Below are 24,324 nucleotides of genomic sequence, written 5' to 3'. Positions count from 1 at the left end.
TCCCCCCCGCCCCCCACGAAGGAGATGCACAGCAAGTATGGATGTTTTCCACAGCATTTACATTAGGCATAATGAAAACAAGGAACTGGTTGTCTTTTATGTTCACAAAGTACTTCCCAGTGAGGGGTCCCTCTCTTCTCTCCAAGGAGGAACTAACTCACTGTAATCAAATAATTTAAAGTCTAAAAACAAAGGGTCACTACCCATGTAAAGAGACCATACTCATGAACTCCTGATTCTTGGAAGCGGTATGTTCAGTTTTTAATAGTTGCAGACTTTCCCAGTTGTCCATTAAAAAAAAAGAAAAGAAAAAAAATCCACAGGTATTAATTCAACACACCTCTTGGGGAAAGTGTTTCACAACAATTCTTACTCTTTCGTTATGTTTACTAGATGTGATAAACTCTGCTATTTACTCTTCTAAAATGGTTTATAACCTATGGTTTTGCAAATGTTGATTTAAAGGGGCTTCAGTCTGCCTTTAGTTCCTTTTTCTAAAATGAGATAAAGGGTAGGCACAAAGTGATGAGTCTGATATCTTAACATCTCCAAAAATATAAGCAATGCTGCCTCTACTCAAAGTATTTGGGAGTACTGGCCTTTTAGAATTGCCTTGAACGCCTGAGGCATACTCTTTTGAATAGTTTCAGGGGCAGAAAACCTTCGAAAATAGATTTGTATTCTGGAAGACATTAATTCAATTTATACATAAATTCCTGAAATAAGTTGACATCCTTTTGTTTCTGGGTTTTGAAGGTCATACTTTTGGCATGGGCTGGGTTGCTAAAGCATCTTGTGTTAAGAGATTATAGCTTTTTGTCCTTTAGTTTGAAATTCACTTGGTTTATTGATTTTTCTTTTTCTTTTTTCCATCGTGTGGATCTGATCACCCTAACTATGGACTGAGCTCGGGCCTCTATTATAATATAATGCAATTGACCAAGACTGCTTGGGAGCAGCTGTCTGCACTGTTTAGAGCAGTCATTCAATATGGCCAATCAAACTCTTTATTATCTAAAACCCTGGGTCTGATCCGTTGCCTCTTATTTCACTTTTCCAATTATGTGAATGACAGAAAACAAAGAATAGTCATAAATAATGTTAAATCTGATTTTATTAGAACCCGAGGGGTTTGCCTAAGGCCTTCTGATTTTGTCTTGTGGATAATAATGTCATCTGTAATTCCTTGCAGAACTGTTTGGCTCATTTAGATGCTGATAGTATCATCTGATCCTGGAGTGGCTTCTCTCCATCAGAACTGGCATGTCCAAGTTAATGTGATTTTAATAGGTGTTAAAACCCTTTGAAGCGACACTGGCTGATGGAGTGTGTATAGCCAAGTTACCTATTTGACAGTCTGACAAACGGCTTAAGATTTAAGTTTGTCTGTATTTTACTGTCCATATAACAGAGTTGGAATTCTCAAAATGAATATCCTGAGTATCGACAGGCACAAAACCACAGAAAAAAGCCAAGTGAAAACAAGAGATGTAAAAAAAAAAAAAAAAAAAAGGTAAAACTTAAACGAAAACACCACAAGTTGATATATTCAGAATTCTCAGGAGATCGAGTGGGTGAAGTCACCTGCTGCCTGGAGTCAATGAGGTGAGAAGCTATCAAAAAGGCATGTGGAGACCTACTGTCCTACCATTCTGTGGCTCGATGTGAAATCATGATGGAATAAAAATACACCTGGAAATCTTTCAGATTACTCAGCTTCCCAAAGAAGTTGAGAAGAACACACTTTGGACCAGGTGACCAAGCATTAGACTGAGTATACAGAACATTTTCAATGTGTGAGTTCAGGGAGCCCACAGCTGTGTTACGGGGACCATGCTACCGAAGGTGATCACTTTAGGTCATCACTATGGCCTGGTGCTTGCCTTGTGTCTGACACAGAGCCGGCCCTTGCTGGGTGCCCGTGACATGCCATCTTCCTGCTTCTGCTCAGGCTACAAATTATGGCCACCCCCAACAACTTCAAATGCTGCAGCTTTGACTCTGTTATTCTCTTCCTCAGAAACCTCTGGATAGAACCCAGATTCCTTAGCCAGGCTTTCAAGGTCCCATCCTATCTTCCATCCAGCTCCCTTCCCATTCCCAGTTTTACCTCTGTGCCCTTTGAAAAGACCATAGGACTTCCTGCTTCGGGTCTATAAAGTACAATTGTTTTCTGTACACCATTTGTGAATTCTGGCTCTCTCTCTCTCTTCACTCTTCATAAAAACCTCAACTATGATTTTCTTCATGCTAAGGGTTTAAAAATGTTCTTTAAGACATTTCAGACCCTAAGTGGCATTTTGTTACAGGGACTCAGAGTCCTTTTCTGCCACCTTGCAGGCTGCAGTCTCATGCAGCATGACCACCCCCTGTCTGGCGATACCCTGTTATGTGTCACCGGCAACGCTGGAACGCTGCATCTTACATAAAGTAATTGTGGCCACTGATCCCTCGAGCGCACGGGCTCAGGTGGACAAAGCTTTGCTCTCCTGATTTAAGATGAGCAACTGGCCCAAATTTAGCTCAGCTGGAGTTAATTGTCAGCGAGGCGATTCCCCCAAAGGATCTCGTCAAGGGGTATTGGACCTCTGGCCTGGTCTCTGCACTCAGCCTTCCAACTTGTGATGCTCCTGACTGCTGCCTATTAATTCTGTTGACCCACATGGCCTTGGAATTCTCTCCTCTTGAAAGGTAATGCTAGCACTGCACCTTTGGAAGCCGCCTGGATGAGGACTGTGGAGGCCGGGGAAGAGTGAGGTTCAAGTCAGCTCAGGTAGCCAAGGGAACAGAGTCATCGAACGCCATCCTGAGACAAGGACTGATGTTATTTCCAGCGACTGCAAAATCTGCTAGAGGCATAATGTTGCCAGCTCTTAACAGTCTCCCAAGTTTATCTGACAAGGACAAAGCTGCATCACCTCTAGACAAAGACTCAGAATTACCAGTGAATCGTTTTTCTCATTCTCCTCCAAGCAGCAAAGTTCTGAAAATATGACAGCTATTCACCAATTTTTTTTCCCCCACTTCCATCCAAGATTGTAAAACAAGATGGGGCAAAGAGAAATTCCGGTGAAATAATCAAAATTTGTAGAAGCCTTTCTTCTTCTTTGCCCTCCTCTGGAACTTTCTATCCGTATTTAGCATGTATTTTGCTCTCCACCCACACCAGACTGAACTCCTTGAGGGCAAGGTCTCAAATTCGACTCTGTACTTTGTATTATGTCCACAGAATAACAGGTACTCTGTAACTGTCAGATGAATTGCTTTTCTCTCTTCTTAATGGCCGCACATCAATAGTCAAATGGTATTTATAATCTTAAGATGAATTCTTTGACTAACTTGAGGCCTCTCTGCAGATGTTGTTTAAGATTTTTATAAGTCAGATTCTCAAACCATCCAGAAGGCTCTAGACCATAAATCATGTAATGGGCTCCCAGTACTTTTAGTGGGGTGGGGGGCCTCCTCATTTCGACTGTTCCCTTTCCTTCCCTCCCCCCTTTTTTTGCCAAGGCAATCGTTGGCTTAGCTGCATGATCATTTTTAGACAGTCATTGGTAATCTCGGGGGTTTTTTTCTCCTTCTGACTCCAGGTCACCACAGGACACACTACTTTAATGACAGTCTGGAGGGCCTTGAGGTTACACATGTGAGCTTGAGTCTGAGAGCCTGGTCTTAAAACCTAACTTCTGCCATTTCAAAACTGAGCCACCCAAAGCCTCAGTTCTCCCATGGAGGAAGTTTCCTCATCTGTAAAACGGGGCCCAGAGAATAGCACCCTGTTATGGGGTAATTCTGAGGAACAAATGAAATAATCCACGTGCGGGGCTGAGTACATGCGGGCCACTGTTCTTCCACTTAAAAAGATCTGGAAATCTGGGGTTGACTTTACTACTTTCCTACCATAATGAGGGTTCTGTTTTTTCTCCCCCCCTTTTTTAAGATTTTTATTTTTAAGTGATCTCTACGCCCATCGTGGGAATCAAACCTCTACAACCCTAAGATCAAGAGTCGCACGATCCCCCGACTGAGCTGCGCAGGCATCCCAGTTTTGTTTTTCTTTAAATCTGCACAAAAATCTCTTTTCCTGACCTTCTTTTATAGCCTATTACTATCTCGTTTATAAAACAGCCTTAATAATTTCTTAAATAGCCTGCCACCAGTTGTCCTTTTTAGCAGAGCTGCCGAACACGAATACCACTACTGTTGTCAAATACTTCGAAATCTCCCTCAATGAGGACAGTATATTGAGGACTTGTTCTGCCTCACTCCTCCCTTTAGGTCGCTGCCTTATTGTTCTTTTCAGAAGAAAGGGTAGTCTTCCTATTCTGAAGAGCTCTGCTTTTCCACCTTCAGACCAGGAGGAACTGTGCAATGACAATCACAGACCAAGGCCTCCCTTGTCCCTGCCCTCCCGCACCCCTCCCTTCACCACCAGCTAGTAAGACTAAAGCTATAAAGTTCAATATAGGAGACAAAAGCTTCAAGCCACAGTATTTTTTTTTTTTTTTAAGGATAGAAATAGGGTGCAGATGCCCAGAATTTGTTAACAGGCTTGATGTTGATGTAGCAAAGCCCATTTTAAGTCAGGTCGAGTTTACAGAGGTGTAGCTGATTATTTTGAATAATTAAATGGTGTCAAAACCAGCTGTGATGAATAGCACCGGGGTCTCAAATCATAAATAATTGAGAAACTGGAGTTGCATTTGGTCATCCTGATCAAATTCTGTTCTCCAGAGGATAAATGTTTGTCCTGAATACCATCAACATTGTTAAATGCCTCAGTATTCTTGCTCAGTCATCCAGCCAACAGTCAATTGAACTAAATCACTTCAACAGCACACACATTTGCTGTCCTCATGAATACAAAATGTTTGACTTTAAACCATGTGCTTTGTACTTGAATAGGCACCTTTTTCTGGTAAGCATCTAATAGCCACATTTAAATACTTGACATGTTTTTGTTTGTCCCATGAGACATACATAGGACTCTGCCGAATAAATCAGAGGGTCCCTTCTCTCTCCCACCTCTACTTTGGTTTTGCTCAGAAAAACAAGACAAGACTTCCTTGAAAACCAGTTGTCAATATAATTGCCTTTATGATGGCCTCTGGGGACTCTGATTTTGCACAGAGACGGGGGCTTTGGGTCCCGTGTTCATTTCTCATTGTGCCTCCTTTTCCATGACATCGTTTGGTCCCCGAAACCCATTCTGTGCAGAGGTGGGCAGTTTAGCAGCATCATCGTCATTTCCATTTTAAAGGAAGAAGGAGAGAGAGAAAGGCACCGACTCACCCACAAAGCTAGAAGACAGCTGAGCTGCCATGAAAACTTGGCCTCCTCGGCACAACTCTGGCTGCCAGAGATGTGCGTTAGTTAAGCGCCTCAGTGAAGAAAAGGGCAGTCTGTTTAATAGCTCCTCATTGACACCCTGTCACTGCTGAACTGGCACGGAACCCAGAGTTGGCAGGGCGGTGCGTGCGCGCTCTACCTTGTTTCCTGCACAACGGTTCTTAAAATCACAGGGCTGCGTTAACCCACGTCTTCCCTCCAAGGATTAATAATCACGAAACCCACCACCATCCACCTTTGCAGGGCCTTAACAGGTAGCCCGGCACCTGCAAGGGCGTGCATCATTCACTTGCCCCAACTTCGGGATGTCAGTGACATGAGCGCCATTTCCAAAAACTGGGGCAGCCGGGCCACCGGAGAGCACGCGACCGGTCCGAGGATAAGGAAGCACACTGCCTCCCACGGAGCCAGCCCCAGGCCCCTCAGACTGCAAACTGGCCGTCTCCTCTACACCTCGGGCAGCCCAGAGAGGCGAGCCCTGCCCTTGGCGTGAGGACCACTGTGCCACTTAGGATGACCATGAAGACAGAACATGGGGGCTTGCCTCTTTTCCACCACTTAAGTCTGTTCTTTTCTGGAAGCGCACGTGCAGGACATGGGCAACCAACTCCCTCTCACCTAGTCTTTTGGGGGGAAAAGAATGCCTGCCAGAAGTAGAAGTGTAAAGAAAAAAGAAAAAAAAAACACACAATCTCCAACTTTTTCCAGTATTGTTTTTGTTATGCTTGAATGGATTCATGTCAAGTTTATAAAAAATCCTCGTAAGAGTCAGGTTTCTGGAAATTAATCTTCAGTTTTGAAACATACCTCAAAATCCTCGGAGAACCCATGCTGGTTATTAGAATAGAGCTCACCAATGTGTTTAACAAACTGTTTGACAGGAATGGCTTCCATGTCATCTGTGGGGATAAAATGATATTCAGAGTCACACAGAATATACTTCGATAAAACAAGGAACACCGATAAGGGATTATTAAAGACAAACATTTGATTTGTATGAGGAGTAGATAGAACTGTATCACTCGAAGTAGATGTCTTCAAGAAAAGTCTCACAATATATTTTACTTGTCTGTCTTACTAGGATTTTGAATGCCTAGAAGCTAGGTTAAATACAGTTTTGTTTTTTTTTAAAGTACATAGGGAATTAGCTTTTTTTAAAAAAAATATTTAAGGCAGTTTACATAGTTAAATTACCACATCAGACTCTTAACTGAAAGTCTGAACTTTAAGGGTACCTATTTGTCAAGAAATTTTATCACAACCTGAGTTTTTTTTTTTTTTTTTTTAAATTGCTCTTCAGTGGGGTCCAGCTTGAACTTGGAGCAATGAAGTTCTATTTCCAGTCTCTGAAGTCGCAGCAATCTTTATACACAGAGAGATGCCATTGTACCAGCTGGCTTCGGGTACAATGCCATCTATGTTTAAGTGTGCAAAATTTTAGTTCAAGGCAGCTGTGTCTACACAATGCCAAATAATCAGTTTGACTGAATTAACTGGATATTTTGGGTGTTGACAGACTAGGTATAGATTCGGGAAGACTCCACATTCCAATTTATTATAGTGTTGTCACTTCAGAAGGACATTTGCAGTTCATGAGCCCAAAGTATTCGTTTTGAGCAGATTTTTCCAGCTCTGGTCCGATAGCGGAGGACTGGCCACAAAACTGCCACACCCCACTAACTGGAGCTCCCCAACCTCCTTCCCTCGACCCTCCCCTGCAAATATTTCTTTAAAAATACTCTGCTGAATTTGAGATAAACAACAGACATGACATTTACTTTATTCAGAGTGAAAGATCTTTGGCAAACGCACAAACATCTAAACTGCCGCAGATGCTTTTCTTAGCAAAGGGTATGAAGATCTGTATGTGTAAATGAGGTCCTACTTTGGCAAGAATGTTATAGATCCAGGCCTGACAATCTGATTTCTCTTCATCTGGTGACAGTTAACATTGACTATGTCATTCCTTCTCTACTTTCTTTCGAGAGAGCAAAGCTCTAGGGTGGCTTTTTGCATCTATTGACATTTTCAAACTTGAATCATTCTTAAGCGGAAAATAGCATCTCTTATACTTTGTTTAAGGAAGGTGACTTATATGTTCATAATCCAAATTGCTTAGCGCAGAAATGTTACTGATCAAATAGATGGTGCTCTATAAGCACCATTTCTTTCTGTGTGAACAATCAAAGACCTAATCATGTTAACAGGCCACCTTATGAAAAAAAAATTGCCAAGTTATTTACAAATATTTCAAGATTGAAGATGTTCATGAATATGCAATCATTTTGCACGCCCAAGAAATCTATAGCTCCCATAATGATGTAACCAGCATTAACAAAGTAAGCAGAGCCAAAACATTTCCCCAGAATATTGAGCAGAATGCACAGTTCAAGAAAAATTTCCAAAATTATCTGATCAACTTTGCCTAAAATGTTTAGAAGTCAGCAAATTCTACAATAAAGATCAAGTGACAAAGAAATGATATGAAACTGAGATAAGGATTAGTATATGCAAAATTGGAGTCTTGAAAAGATTAACCCAAAGAAACTCCTCTTTGGACAACAGGCAAAATGAGAGAGATGGGACAGAACCTAGCCCTGCGAACACTCTAGTATACAGACTGCAGCATTTCCTTCCAACTTACTTAGAAACCAAAGACAATACTGTTTCCGAGCGGGACATCGTTAATAGCGCAATAGGCTGAAGGCAACATTTATCCCATGATTAACTTAGAATTGTAGAATTCCAATAAATTTATGGTGCACATGACTCTAGTTCAAAATAAGCAAACACATGCAGTTTTAGAGGTATTTTACTCTGCAAAGGCAAAAAACACGGCATTTTAAAGGTCAAAGCCTACCTCAAGTCATTAAAAAATGTTTTCAGGGTAAACAATTCATAATTTTTTTTTCTTGCCAAGCGCTCAAGCATAACATCCAAAGTAATGCCATACATGCCCAGAAATCAGTCGGCCTGCTATCCCCCTGGCTAGATGCAGGAAAAATCCAGCAGAGCTCAGCAGGATAATCATGGAAATATATCACTCACTAGTCTCTCCAATTACCTTCTTGACCCAAGGAAGTCTAACCACACCCCTCTGGGTTTCTAGGCACGGCCAGTAACATCATAAAACTACCAGGCAGACAGGCAGACACACATGTGCTACTGACCACCACCAGCTACCCAGATCACACATTGTCTTTCAATCAAGACAAATGAAGCGGAAGGGTGACAAATCTTTTTTCTCAGTATTAAGATGAATATAAGGCTATGGCTAATTAGAAGGCCTCATAGTTATCCTCTTACATATTTCTATGAAATTTCTCACAACATGAGCCAGATAATTATAAAATTACTATTAACTAGCAGAAGGCCAAGCAATTAGGACAGCGCTGTAGACCTGATCTCGGTTTTTGTCTGGGAAGACCCTGTGGTGTTAGAGGACATCCATTGGAAAGATGTTATGTCACTTACATAATCTGTTTCATTAATGAATAACAGAGACCATTAGCATCACTAACCACGGGCCAGGCACTTTCTATGACCTTAACATGTACTCCAATCCTCCCAATAACCCTGGGAGATAGGTCCTATTTTCCTACTCATCTCACAGTTGAGAAAATAAGCTCAGAAATATTAACTGAAGGCTGGACTATGGCAGAAGCTGGTTGCAGACCCAAGGTCAAGGGAGAATGGCTGTGGTCTGGGCCACCACAGCCATTATGCGAGTACATATATAATTCCCAGACGGGAAACCACGGGATGAGGCATTTACTGAGCACCCAGGATTCAGCCAGACATCAGGGAGATGGGTCTCTGCCCAAGGGGCACATTTGTGTTGGAGAAGCGATGACTATCAGCAGGAGTGAGCAAGAATTACATGGTGAAGACTCCACATGTCACGAAAAGGAGGGATGTGATAACTCAGGTGAGAATAAATGTTACCAGCGCAGTGGTCATGAAGAAAAAATATATGAGCTTGAGTCAAAGGAAGCGGTTTTCACTAAGTACCGTTTAGATGGGAGATGGTGATGACAGAATGAAACGATCTCAAGAGAGACTCAGTAGAATGAGAAGACAATCACCATGTGTTAAGCCCTCACTGGTCATCAGGGACTGTGCTAAATGCTTTCCATACATTTAGCTTTACCAGAACGAGGTGAAGGGGACATTGTTCTCACATGACACACAAGTCAAAGGAAGCAACATGTCCAAAGCATGCCATCTGAATCCTGGTGTACTGAACATGAGGCCTGTGCTCCTCCATACCGATGCCTGATTTGTCTTCATTCTCCAAGGACAATTTCCAGGAAGAACAAGAAATTAAACAGTATCTTGGTTAATTAAACGGAGTATCTTGGATAAAATGTTCCTGTTTAATTTTGTGCCAGTATTTTTAGTTACAGAATTTTCAGATACCAAAGATTTAAATTAGGCAAAAATGAGAGCCCTGCTTTCATCCTTAAATCACCCCATTATAAGATGTTTGGTGTAGTCAGTTGAGAATCAGCACCTTCAGAGTGAGATTGTTACTTGGTATTATTTACACTTTGTTCCAAGATTTCAGCCTTTGGTGGTTGGAATTAAACTTCGTATATAAGAGGCCTTTTGTTTTGGTCAACATCCTTATGTACCACTTCTGATGGAGTCTGAAATGAGTCTCTGGTTTGTAGGTACCCAAAGAGGTGCATTCGGAGAGGGTTAACATCTACTGAGAAGAAAGTACCAAAGGTGAGAGATTCCATGGAGGTAAAAAAGAGCTTGAGATTATTAGCGTTAAATAAAGCACTGTAAGACATAAAGAATAACACACTGAACATAGAGAAAAGCTTTTCCAGAATCTGCTTATGTCTGTTGTATTTGCAATTTGGAGCAAGGTAGAGGGAAATCACCCCTATATTGGTCTATGGTTCTAACCTCTTTGTACATGCTCACTTTGCTTTCTCTTCCTCTTCAGGAATAACATAAACAGAAAAGGAAAAAATTCGCTTTCTTGTCTTTTTTGCTATTAGAAAGAAAAAAAATCAGCAGCCAAGACTGTTCTTGAACATCAACCCCAGGGAGGTGCCACAGAGGGCAGCCCGTTATGGGGCTCCGTGGTCAGGTCTTCAGCCTGTCACTCAGTAAAACTGTCTAGCTGTCATTCTTGTTACCGATGGTGGAAAGCATCCTGTGTGCCAGGCACCTAGGGGCAGTGGTGTAAGTGGAAAAGCCAGAGCCAGATGGCCTGGTGGTGCGACTTCACCTCTCTGTAATTCCCTTCCCTCATCTATAAAATGAGAATAATAATGACTTCTCATAGAGAGTTACGAAGAGTCAACAGATGACCGAAGTATTTACAAGAGTGCTTGGCATTTAGTAAATGCTTGATAACTAGGATTTATTGCTGGGTGCTAACTGCTTTACATGCGTGGCCCTGATTTGGGGCTATGATTACCCATTTTATAGATGGGGAGACTGGCTAAAAGAGACCCAAGAGCTTGGCCAAGGTCCACTGTCATTATCAGGCATGGGGCCAGGCTGACTCCAAAGCCTTATTTGACCTCTCTCTCTGTAGACCTTAAATTGAATATACGTGGTTAGAGAGGGCAGAAAACCATAATAAAATCTTTAAAAAAAAATAAAAAGCAGTATTTATTTGACAGAGAGAGAGAGAGAGAGAGAGCACAGAGGGAAAGGGAGAAGCAGACTCCGCATTGAGCAGAGAGCCTGATGCAGAACTTGATCCCAGGACACTGAGCTCATGACCTGAGCTGAAGGCAGACGCTTAGCCAACTGAGCCACCCAGGTGCCCCCAATAATGCTTTTTAAAGAAACTTTCTTACTTAAAAGGAATGAAATGATACACTTTAGCTTTAACAGTAAGCTTCAGTCAACCTGGAAAATTCACACTGGTATTCTGATCACGTTGATTATGCCAGGTAAAATCAAGTGTTGTAGTGTTTACCTTCTTGCCAAGACACTTAGTGCTGGGGTTGACTGGCTTAACGTCCATTTAAGAAAATACCCGTACCGGCAGGGTACGGGTACATATATAATTACCATTACCATTCCAGAGGGCCTTAAGTCACCCACTGTGCCACCCATCTCTGTGAAGTTCCTTTAACCCATAGCAGTTCCCGCAACCCTATGCCAAATCCCAACCAATTCTGTCTCTCTGCAGGGGGAACCTATAAAGCCCCAACACAGTCCCTGGGTCAAGTCCCTCCTGCTCAGACCTTACACTCCCTGCTCCCCCAAGTCCCACAACTGGGCTGTTTACCACCCCTCTAGTGGACAGACCTGGATTTCAGGAACTCAGTCCCTTCTTGCCTGCCTGTTCAGCTCCCAGAGGCCAATTTCAGACCTCTCTCTGCACTTGGTAATACCTCTGTGTCCACTTAGGAAGATAAAGCAAACATGAAATAAAAGAACATTATTGGGATTTTAGTTTCCGCGTTAGGGCACAACAAATAGATTTTTGTCTAAATCAGACTCTTCGGATGCAAGGAGTGTTGTGGAGATTGGAACATTTTATTTCCTGCCATAAAAAGAAATCTCTTTTCATTTATGACACAATGAAGTCAATAAAGAAAAGGCTTCATTATAGTCAAAAGACCAATGAATCTCCTTTGGAGATAATCTCTGTATAAATAAAATATGCCAACAAGGTTGGTTTAATCCCAAGGGTTTTAAACTGCATGTTTAAAACCCCTTTATAGGCTGGCACCCTGCTGAAGCCAGTGACCTTCAAATTATTAAGATGTATTTTAACTGCTGGAAAGGCATGAATCATTTCTGGATTTCCAAGCTACTGGTTAACAGCAACATTTTGTTTTGTAACGCTCTTATTAGCAAGTTAGATCCTCTAATTTCCACAAAAAAGCATTTCTAAGGACATTTGTGCCTGACAATATGCACATTTGGCAAAGCCCACACAACACATTCAATAATCAGGTTAATTTCATGAGCTAAGTTTTGATTTTAAAAAGCTGTAATATCATTAAAGTCTGAAAGAATACTATAATGCAGTGAAAATAGTCTGTAGATGATGCATGTACATAATGCTTCGGTAACTGCAGTGAAAATACTATTGAAGTTTGTACTTTAAAATGAGTATCTCCTGATTGGAAAGTCTAGATTTTTAAAAGTACTTGCAGATGTTAATAATATGGATCTTAAAGGAACTGTGTGACCACTTCAATTATCTTAAAAATGTCACAGAATTATTACTTAGAAAGCATTACAAGGGGACTGATCGCTAAGTTACTGCATGCATTCAATTATGCTTTACCCTCCCAGGGTTAACAATGGAGAACCCATAACCATGGAACATTCGATTCTGAAAAACCTTTAGTGAAAAATATTAAGAGTCAAACCCCTTTCATTCTCCTGCACAAGTCAGAGTTCAGCTTGCCTGGCAAACCAACCAACCACCTAACCACTGTTCCCATATATGGAGCAGGCACTCTAATTCCAAATTTTCCTGATTAAAGAATTAATATCACTTCTATAGAGATTGGAACCTAACTTCAAAAGCACTTCTTTAATTTCTTTCACTTTGGATAAATACTCTTGCATCCGAAGAAGAGTTCTTTCTAATGTGGCTAACCAACCTCAGCCATCATATTCACATTATCTAGCATTTCCACATTTTACTAAGTGTAGGTGAGAGCAGGGAAAAAAAAGTCTTCATTCTGACAAGACTGTCTTTGCTATGTTAAATCAGGAGAACATACTGAAGATTCTGAACTCCTGAATTTCAATTCAGTTAAGTAAAATTACTAAATGGCTATCTCCAAGGGATGAGTGATCAATTAGCAAAGCTCTCCTTAACCATTGCCTATTTTATAATACTTTTTAAAAATCTAATGTAACTTACTGATTCCACTTATGCTGTTTATGATTTAAAGACCAGAGCTGTTTATGAACTTCAACCGCAGCAGAATCATGCAAAAGTTTCAACGTATTTATAAATTTCTCCCTAGGTCATTTAAATCACATAGGCCTATTTTTGCACAGGGAATGGAAGTATAGGTGGGTGGAGAGTCCTTTTCTTAGAAAGTAAGAGAATAAAAGGGACCAGGGAACAGAATTAGAGATGAGTTTTTGATAAGGAAGGAACTTCAACAAAAGAATAACGAAACTATTCAGAGGGGCTGTAGGAGAACTCAGCAGAGAGGCAAAAGGTCAGTATTGGTAGAAGATCATCATCAAGAACTTGGTGGCGGGCGCGGGGCGGGGCGCGAACTACAGGGGATATTCACATGTATTTGAAATGCTTTGATTTAATGAATATCCAGATGAGGAGCTTGAAGTCCTGAGATACCAGAACTGTCAGAAGAGCATGCCAAGGGATGGCAGAGCCATTTCAACGCATCTGTGCTTTGAAGCCACACACAGAATTCCAGTGGTAGCTCCACCCTTCCAATCAGCTTAGGCGAATTAATAGGGTCTCTGAGCCTCAGTTTCTGCAGCTGTAAGATGAGGCTGTCCACTGCACCTGTCTCCACAAGGCTGACTAGTGAAAATAAACCATGTCATCAGTAAACGTTCAATACATTTGCATGATGATGTTTTCTAAAAACAAGGTTAAATGTAAAGGAAGTCCTAGGAACAGAGCTTATTGCACATTCTAGTGATGACCTAGAAGCTCTATTTTATAACAGTTTGGTGCCTGAATTTTCGATCTTACCCTGTTGCATCCATAACATTTTTAACCAGTATAATGGTTCAGTTTACTAGAGTGGTTGTCTGGAAATATCTTTTTTTAAACAATCAGAGGAAATAAGGAGTTCAAGTGATAAAGGTTGATAAACTGGAGGCCCAGTAGCCCTGTTACTAGGTTTTGAACAAGGATAAAATATATAACTGAGTTTGGGCGCCTGGGTGGCTTAGTCGGTTAAGTGTCTGCCTTCGGCTCAGGTCATGATCCCGGGGTCCTGGGATGGAGTCCCGCATCGGGCTCCCCGGCTCAGTGGGAGGCCTGCTTCTTTCTCTGCTCCTCCCTTCCCACCCCTGCCTGTGTGCTCATGCACGCGCGCTCTCTCTCACAAAAATAAATAAAAATCTTAAAAAAATATGTAACTGAGGTCTAGCGGGTAGAACAAGTACTTCATATGAATTCTGTAAATATCCTACTATTTTTGGAAATAAGAACAACGAGATAATTCCTCGGGTAAATCATTCAGAAGGATCCCAAGGAGGTCTCCACTAAGGAAGAGTTAGGTTGAAAGCTTTACCAGAGTGAAAATAACCCCCGAATTTATTAAAAATTTATTTCTTACGCATGACATAGTTAGATGCTAATAACCAGAAGAAACCGTAAGAATAAAGAGAATAATGGATCGTTGAAGTGCATCATACATTGCAAAATATTTTACAAATGGGACTATTAAACAGGTCAGTGGGGGTTTTGTTTCAGAAAATGGGAGCGAATGGGATGAAACTGAAAGATCTGCAAAGAAAGGTCATGGAGAGTAACTTCTTCCCAGTTAAGGGTGAATGAGTTGACTGGTCTCGGCACCCCCCGCTCCCCCGCCACGAAGGCTGTGCCGTCTGGGGAAACAGAGAAAGAGTGGCCTCACTCTTGGTTCTTCTCGTCCTTTACTGTCACACTGCACTACCCCACTCCAACTATTTCATTTCCACAGCCGCGTTACAGCTCAAGGCTGCGTTTACTATGTCCAGCGAGGGACAACTGACCACCATGGATTTCTCAGTCAGTGAGAATCTGAAGCCATTATCTTTCCATGTACTTACACCACCAGCGAGTACGAATTAGGAAAAACTCATGTTTCAATAAACGCCCTTGGGTTGTGAGTACAGTAGTCCCCCTCATCCGGGGTTTTAGGTCCCTGCAGCTGCGGTCCAGATGCAGGTGATCCCCCTCCTCCTCCTGATGTACCGTCAGAAGGACAATCGTAGCCGAATGCTACGTCACCAAGCCTACGTCACTCCCCTCACTGCAGCCCGTCCCACAGGCATTTTATCTTCTCGCACCATCACAAGAACGGTGAGGACAGTACAATAAGATATTTTGAGAGAGGGACCACGTAACTTTTATTACAATACATGGTTATAATTCTTCTCTTTTAGTATTAGTTATCATTGTGAATCTCTTAGTGTGCCTGATTTATAAATTCAACTTTCTCACAGGTATGTACGTATAGGAGAAAACAGTATACATAGGGTTTGATAAGACCTGCAGTTCCAGGCATCCACTGGGGGTGACAGAACATATGCCTCACGGCAAAGGGGGGTGGGTGGGGAGGACTACTGTATTTACCCTGGTGATTAAACAGGTAGCTGGGAAATGAGGGAGAAAACACTCAAAAGCCTTTCTGGTCTGAAACACCTACCCAGAGGTGCAGCAAGGCAGGAACAATGGATTGGCATTTTCTGAGGATTCTAGCGAACTGAAAATCCTCAAGTCCAAGGCAAAGAGCAAGGCGTGGTGGGCCACACCCAGTGAATGTGGTTCAGTGTGCGGGACAATCTTAACCTGAGTACCAGGCAAACGCTCGCTCTCCACAGGTACTGGGATGAATAATATGATTTGGCAGGGAACGCTTCAACAACTGGCTTAGAGTTTCCAAAATGCTTTTACATATAACATCTCATTGGAGTTTTAACACTGCCTCAAGTGCAGGTAGATCAAGCATCCTATTCACTTTACAGATTCTGGGAACTCAGGCTCAGGGAGGTCAAGGCATTGGCCAAAGGTTTCACGGCGGAGGCAGGGCGAGATCCTAGGTTTTCTGATTCCCTATCCCGTGGGAAAAGAAAATAAAAATTGAAAGACAGCCCAAGAAGTACCTCACCATTTAACCTTATAGAATGGACTTCAGCTGTACAGATACCCACCAGCTGTGTCTGTCAGATGACTCAGTTCAGAGGAGAGAGAAGCTCCTAGGCATTTTCCAGAGGTCAACACATATTCTAGGTGATGCAAGAGGAAAATGATTATACACACGTGCTAGCGCATGAATCCTGCAGATTGGACAAAACTACTTATTTCATGCAAGTGGAAGACTGAGGATTCCTGTCTGCTTCCTCTCCTCTCAAAGGCAGGAGTGCAATTTCCTCTACCAAGACTCAAGGGTGAGGGTCAGTGAAGAAGAAAGGAGGGGAACACAAAACCTATCCTGTCTGTCTGGGAATGGGTTAGTAGCCATGAAATGATCCAGTGGGAACTTACCCAGAGACTTTTCTGCTACCCCTCTTGTTTCTGTGTGACAAGCTTTCGTGAGAGAAGGTGACCAGAATGGAGAAAACATGGTCAACTCCAGCAATACCTAATGACTTACATATACCGACACACAAAGGTGACTTCACATATACCAACACATAAAGGTTCAATTAACTCCCCTACCATAACTGCACCTAGTGAAGGTTTTTTTTAATGTTTTATTTATTTGACAGAGTGTGTGCTCACAAGGGGGAGTGGCAGGCAGATGGAGAGGGAGAAGCAGGCTCCCTGCTGAACAGGGAGCCCAATGTGGGGTTTGATCCCAGGACCTCAGGATCATGACCTGAGCCGGAAGGCAGATGCTTAACCGACTGAGCAAAGCAGGTGCTCCTTGTGAAGGTTTTTAAACAATAGAAGCATTCCATGGCACCAGGAGAACGACTGTAACCTCTGAGCTTCACAGATAGAGCCTCTGAAGAACTCTAAGAAAGGTTTGCTGACATGAATTCATTTATTCAGAGAATTAAAAATGCTCATTATGTGCCGGGTATTATTCTAGCACTAAGGAGACACCCACTTGCCTTTATGAGGCTCTCATTGGAGGAGAAGGAGACAATAAGCCAACAAGGACAATACATGGCATATCAGACGGGGAAGACCTTTCTGGAGAATGAGGGGAGCTGCAGGTGTGTGGGATGCACCGCTAGAGGAAAGTAGTGCCTCTGTTTACAGAAAGATAATTAATGTCAGGAGGATGGATGTCAGAGATATCTAAAGATAGATATTTACCAGTACATAAACCCAGAGGAAGCAAGTTCAAATCTGGCAAAAAGGAAGGGATGCCAAATACACATGGTGGGACCATCTTCAATTCCCATGTCCCATCTACTACGACCAACCAGCTGCTGCACTTCTTACTGTTTATGGCATTTGCTAGGATTCACTAGAGTGTCTCCCACCAGTCCCTACCCCTAACACCAACTGAGCGTTTCATCTTTTCTACCTGAGGACCAATGAAATATTCCATTGCCCTGGACCAAGAGTGTATCCCTAGACTTGCCCACAAAATCCTAAGAAGCAAAACTTCCAACGTTAAGATAAAGTATTTGCAGAGGAAGGAATCTTAGGAGAAAATGCGAGAAAACCGTATCACAAATTGCGATTAAAAAAAAAGTAAGCGCCAAGTTGCCTATCAAAATGAAACCTGGTCCAAGTGGATTGCAAATATCTGTGCTTTCCCTTTTGTCTACTGTTACCTCCCCTCCCTGCATGTGAGTCTACCCTGTATAAACTCATAGCTGTTTGTTCCTCTTGAAGAGGACTTTATGACACTGCAGATATGTAAAGGAGCAAAGATTTCATTAAATCCCCCTCAGTGAAGGATCTCTTAGGGCAAGCTTTCAAAGGCTAGGAAAATAATATTTTGTCACGGCTGTCACACAAAAGTGCAAACAAAAGAGAAAAACAATTAGCCCACTGGAAAGAAGAGTGTGTCTTACTTACCCGGAATAGGAATCACAGGGATACTTTCATTGGGGACCACCCGAGGGGAACTGCTATCTTCCACGTAGAAATGAGCTGTCTGAAAACATTTTCTGGGTAGGAAAGAGAAAAACATGCCAACAGTGAGACCAGAGAAATACACTTTGAGGTCATTTTTTTTTTTTTCAATTCTTCCTTCACAGATTTTACCAGCTTTAAATACCACACAGCACTGAGTGCAAGCCTATGGAAAAGTTACAAGATTTAAGAAGGACAACATTCCATCTATCGGAAGACTCCCCAAGAGCTGAAGAATATTTACTTTTGGTTTTTATTGTACCATATACCATCTCCTGATAGTCAAAAGGGAAAAGCATACTAGTAAACCGCTCAAATCCACCAACACTTGGCATCAACGGAGCAAAACTTGGTGCACAAACCGTTAGGATGAGCCCCCCCCCCCACAATATTTCTAAATTTGACCTGTTACAAAAGAGTAATTTGATCTTCTAAACCTCCAGCACCAAGTTCAAAACCACACCTCTAACCCTCCCAAACGCAGTCATCAAAGAGCCCCAAGTACACAATAGCACCACATTGTTAGTGTTCAGCAAAGGCCCCCGAAGCTACAGACAGCTCTCTGAGAGGGTCAGAGGGCTTGAAGGGGGCAAGCCCTCAAAATCCAAGGCCCTGGCCAAACCACATCGGAGGTAAGAACCTAGAGCTCGCAGGTGTCCCCTGCCTGTTGTGTTATTTTACCTGGACTTCAGGCAAAGCAGGGAGCAAACACTGGTCATCATAGGACAGGCAGTTCACAGAAAAGCCATCAGCAGCTCACTCAGCCTCTGCCTACTGATGCTGGCCGGCCCTCGGCTTTCCAGCATCCACGTCACTGCTCATTGCGGCCCTAATGAGCTGCCGGAAGCACAGGCTGAATATTTAATGAGGCTGCTCAGCGTGAATGGCTATTGTGACCAGAGAAGGGTCCCTGTTCGTCTGGCGGAGGGGCTTCACAATAGCTGGCCCTACTGCTGGGGCTGTGAGCCAAGCAGGCGGCATCCTTCTGGTGCTCGGTGTCCCTGGGATCCAGCCCGCTCCTCTGGCGCCTCACACCAAGCCCCGATTACACACACTGCAGCTTTACTGTTCCTGGGGGCTGCATTCCAACCACTAGAGTAAGTCAACTTTTCTTCAGAGTTGTCTTTGCTCTTTGAATCCAAAGTATCCTGGGATGATTCTGCTGGGCACGGCATTTTTCTTTAAGCAGTGCCTGTTTCCAGACGGGAAGCAGCTCTAACCGATTGTACATTTGGGCACTGTTCTAGAAGCAATCTGGACTGCTGCTCCATGCCATTAGGGGGTTCTGAACATAAGTCACTCCTACTCGGCACACGTCTTGCAGGACTGCTCTTGCAGAGGGCTGAAAATGATTTTTTCCCCCTACAAATGCCTGGCATTGGTAATATAAATAATAAAACAAGTTTTCATCACTCATCGTTAGCTGCCTTTACCTAAATTTGGAAAGAACGTCAGTCAGTCTGACTTAAGCTACATGGATATGAAATGCACAAAATGTTTTAGGGCTCTGGTAATAACCAGATCTTCTACTGAATGTGAAAATGATGGAAATCCATGCGAAAACACACACACACACACACACACACACACACACACACACGATTTACTTGTCTGAGGGAGTAGCTTCTTTCTGTTTCTAAATCAGTCATCAAGTTTTTCTAATCTTGGATTCCTCTCTTCCTCAAATTTGCACAGATTTCCAGAAAGTAGCATTCAAGTTAAAACACAGGTGACAGACTTCACAAATGAGGTAAAACCTTAACCGCTCAGTGTCATAGCTAGGGAAAACCTGCCTTTGTTGAGAAACCGGACCATTCAAGAACTTACTAGCCCAAAGAAGTGCTCTGTAACACTGAAATGACATGCAATTCATCAGGTCAGACTCGAACTAATTGGAAACACACACACACACACACAACAAATGAGTCTCCTGTTTTAAGACATAATTACTATACCTGTTAAATTTCTAATATATAAAGCTATTAGTACAAAGAGTTGCTATTGGCCAAGGCATTGCTCAAGACAGATGACTCTGAAAGGATAAACTATATTGTCGATTCTTTTTCTGGAAGAAGGCAGGCAGACTGTTCACTCACTGTTACATGTGGAGCTAACGGCTCTGCATTCTCTTTGGGGAAAAAAAAAAAAAAAAAGGCAGTGTGTACCAAAGCACATCACACCCCAGTGCCCCATGTGTTGCTGTTTATAATGGATTTTCCCTGGAGCAAAATAACCCTGTGATTGTCAGAGAAAAGCGCACCAGCGCGGATGAAGGTCAGAAATCCAGGAGACACACAGCTCTCCACATCTGTACCCTGGTGCATGTCACACCTACTTTCCTCCCACATGAGGACTCAGGTGGGCAACTACCTATAGAACTTTGGGGAAATATCTTCCCTTAGAATAAGGACTCAGCACCCACTGCTCAGCATGGAGCGTGCAGATAATGCCTTCCCTCTACAATTGCTTAGAAGCTTTAAAGCCACTTCCTTAAGCCTGGCTAAGCATGCGAATTACATACATAATATACGATGGCAACAGAAAAATTAGGAAATACACATGAACGAAAAGGAAAAGCAATCAATTAAAGTTACTCCAAATCCTCTACCTAGTGATCATTACTGTTAACATTTTGGGGGGATATTCTTCCATGCTTTTCCTCTTTTATTATTGTCCCTCAATCATCGGCGATGAGGGGCCAGAGCGGTCTGACCAACAAGACAGACAAGGTGCTTCTCTGGGTGAAGATCTGCAATAAACAAGTCAACCAGTGATTTCAAATAGTCAAGGGCTATGAAGAAAGTAAGACGGGCTGAGGTTGCCACCAGAGCAGAGACCTGGCTGAAGGGGATTAGCCATGGGCAGGTGTTGGGGAAGACCACTCTAGGCAGGTCAAGCAACTCATTCAAGAGCAGAGTGAGCTTGCATGCTGGAGGAACTGAAAGGAAGCGAGAGGTAAAGCAGGGAAGGGCGGCAGGAGGCAAGGGGGGAGGGGTGGCCAAGAGTCAGATCATGGCAGCTCCAAGGCCACAAGTTTCCCTGGTATCTACGGAAAATGGAAAGCCAACCAAGGGCTTTAATCAGTGGAGGGGCACAGTCGGACTCATCTCCTTCAAAACGCTCATTCTGGCTGCCATGTGATGAGCCGGGGGGACAGGGCAGCAAAAATGGAGCAAGGAGATCCACCCACATACAGACACATGGACAGGCTGTTTTCTGTTGTGTTTGTAACAAAATTAAATCATACTGTACCTAACTCCCTTATAACAAACAGGAACTGACATACTCATTAATGCTAGCTTCCTCCCGATTTTATGGATGTGTCACATGGTTAGATATTTAGCCCTTTAATCACTAATTACTAGAGGTCTGCTTTTTTTTTAAGATTTTATTTATTTATTTGAGAGAAAAGAGAGAAAGAAAAAGAGAGAGCACAAGGGGAGGGGGCAGCAGAGGGAGAGGGAGAAGCAGGCTTCCCCCTGAGCAGGGAGCCCGCTGCGGGACTCGATCCTAGGACCCTGAGATCATGACCTAAGCCAAAGGCAGACGCTTACCCGACTGAACCACCCAGGTGCCCCTGGAGGTCTGCTTTGAGTGAGGGACTGATCCAGGTGCTAGTTTGGTGTCCACTTTTCAACACCATTGACCACACTGAGGTGAACTCTTTTGTGTGCAAATTAGACATTGTGGGTTTAATACCTAAGAAAATCAGCTGGTCCAGGGTCAATGCCACATGACATTGGGTCTGAACTCACTCCTTTCAGAGAAGTCCCACGAGAGATTGTCTTTGGCCTTCGGCAGTGTCCAGGGATAAACAAGTCAGGGATTTTGAAAATGAGGGAAAAGGAAAAACAAGTTTTCATGCCTCTAAATGTTTCCACTGTGATGTATTGGAAGAGGTAGTGCTGTCTCTCATTTTGAGCTCAGGAGAATGGAGACAGAATTTCTGAAAATGCTCAAGCAGGTCCCTGTGCATACAATTTCAAATTTCTGTCTAGGTCCGATTCTCTAAAAAGGCCTCCTTGAAAGAAAGAAACAGATTCTGGATCATAAAGGGTCATTTTCTAAAATTATCATTACTTCACAATGAACATTTGTTTAGCAAATACCTTAAAAAGGGAAGGAAAACAATGAAGTGGACCACGCTGGGAATGAAAAATACATTTACAAGTTTAATTACCAATTATAGTCTGTCTGCTGGATCTCCACCATATATTTTATATTCTTCCCTTTCCCCCCTTTTCCTTCCCTTCCTTGCTGTCGCCACCCGTATGTCTCCCCTAAGGAACTGAGAACAGGTAAGTTTTTTCCAATGACCCTGACTGGCTTAGTCATGATCCAAATTAGGTTTTGGAGGGTCCTGAAGTCAGTCAGTCTCTTTCTCTCTCTCTCTCTCTCTCACACACACACACACACACACACACATGCACACGCGCACACGCCAATAGGGTTTCAGTCAAGCAGTGGTTATCAATGAGCAGTACATATGTATCTCTTTGGTCTGGCGAGCTTTTAAAACACCCATGCTGGAGGAGCCCCACTCCTAGTGACTGCAGCTGAGCAGTTCCAGGGTGGGGGAACAGGCCTGTGTCATCTGGAAAAACTCCCCCGAGGATGCTGGTGTGTACTGTCCCTGGTTAAGAAGCACAGTGATACAGGGAAAATGGTTCCAGAGTCTTCAGTACTCTAAGAAAGCCACTGAAGAAATAAAACCGTCTCAGATGGCACATACCATTAAAAGTGACCATAAAAGCAAGCATCTAGAATTTATAGGGTCCCAGATGGGATAAAAAAAAAACTGTAGCTGAGAATTCAAGGATGTTAACATAATCCTCTCAAATACAGGAAAAAATAAACTGCATCTCACATACTTAAATAAGAATTTGAAAGGTCTTCCGCTCTGTTTCTGTTGGAACCTAAGTTCTCAGAAAGAGGATGGCATTTCCTGAAGTTGGAGCATCGTGTTCTGCCACCCATATTGGAGAAATATCTTCTCAGATCGCAGATTCCTCAAGTGAAAGTTTTTCCTCCTAAAGTGACTCTTTACGCTGTGGACTGCTCTGCTTATCTGCCAGCCAATTAAATTTTGGTTTGTGTCATGGAATTGAATCTGTATTTATTTATTAAGTAGTTCATGGATGTTCTGATGTACTTATTCCAAGTGTCCTGCCACTTGAACAAAACTGAAAAACAGAGTTAGACGGCTCTCTTGAACTCATCCCCGTGAAGAAATACCAAGATAGAGTTATATCAGACACTCACTGAATGCTTCTAGATAGCAGCAAGAAAGACACCCCAGTGGGCACGACGTAATTTTTCTTCAGTTCCAACTCAAGGGATACGGGGACCAGAATGCAAACAAAAAGGCAGATGTGCATTTGCTGGTCCCTTAGTTGGCTGCACTCCTTACGTGCCTCTCATAGAAAAACCGCCTCTCTGCACTGAATTGACAGTCAACCGTTTAAAAGTATACATTTTTCATGTAACACAGCTCCTAAATCCAAGCCCAGTGTTTCTGGTGCTTGACTGAAGATGGCCAACCTATTAGATAGACATGCAACTCACGAAAAGTTCTAAGTAGCAAAATGCAAACACACTTGCTGTATCACTTTTCATTCATTCATCCATTTTTGGAAAATTTTAAGACTTTTAGGAAAGGCTTGACTGGGAGTCAAGAGGATAACGTGTGATACCCTCTCTAGTAGCTCATCAAATTGATATGGATTCTGCGAGCAGCTCCCTTGGTCTCAAGCCCAACCCCACATCTGTGGTCTGGGCCCGTGCGGTGCCTCGTGCATGGATGGATCAGTCGAGCTTATAAAATGCCCATGGACACGTTAAGTGGACAGTCATGAGCGTTTGGTCTTGGACTAAGATTTCTAAAAGTACCTTCTCATTCCTTTAGGTAAGGGAGAGATTTTGGAGAGAGAGAGGCTTTTTCAAAAACCAAGGATTCTCTGCTTGTCATCAGGATGCAGTACATATTGACCAGTATCAGCAAGCCATGAGTGTCGATTCTCCGAGCACCGCCCCCCCCCCCCCCACCAAACAGCGCGCGTGCACACACGCTGCCAGCACAGGACAGGCCCGGGGCATTTAACTGGTTCTCTGGATGAGAGCGACAGACAGACAGACAGACACACTCCCTGACTGCAGCGGCTCCGACAGTACTTTATCAGTGTCAATAATTACTCAAGTTACAGAGACTTACTATTCAAATAAAATGCAGCAAACGAAGATGAGGA

The 24,324-nt window shown here is 42.9% G+C and overlaps 1 protein-coding gene across 3 annotated transcripts in view; it reads right to left on the bottom strand.

Annotated features, from left to right (window-relative positions):
- The window catches only part of PTPRG (protein tyrosine phosphatase receptor type G), a 692,071-nt gene that overhangs the window by 35,960 nt on the left and 631,787 nt on the right, over positions 1–24,324 (bottom strand). For all 3 annotated transcript variants that reach the window (XM_073901477.1, XM_073901476.1, XM_025885589.2), the window contains 2 exons: positions 18,023–18,114; positions 6,157–6,248 (listed from right to left, as the gene is read on the bottom strand). In XM_073901477.1, the coding sequence (XP_073757578.1) occupies positions 6,157–6,248; positions 18,023–18,114 (184 nt within the window). The remainder of the gene's footprint in view (positions 1–6,156; positions 6,249–18,022; positions 18,115–24,324) is intronic.

The sequence above is a fragment of the Callorhinus ursinus genome, unplaced genomic scaffold, assembly GCF_003265705.2.
Source record: "Callorhinus ursinus isolate GAN/ISIS: 27379988/994484 unplaced genomic scaffold, GSC_fseal_2.0 scaffold15, whole genome shotgun sequence".
NCBI classification, from domain to species: domain Eukaryota; kingdom Metazoa; phylum Chordata; class Mammalia; order Carnivora; family Otariidae; genus Callorhinus; species Callorhinus ursinus.
This window is presented reverse-complemented; position numbering and strand designations above follow the sequence as displayed.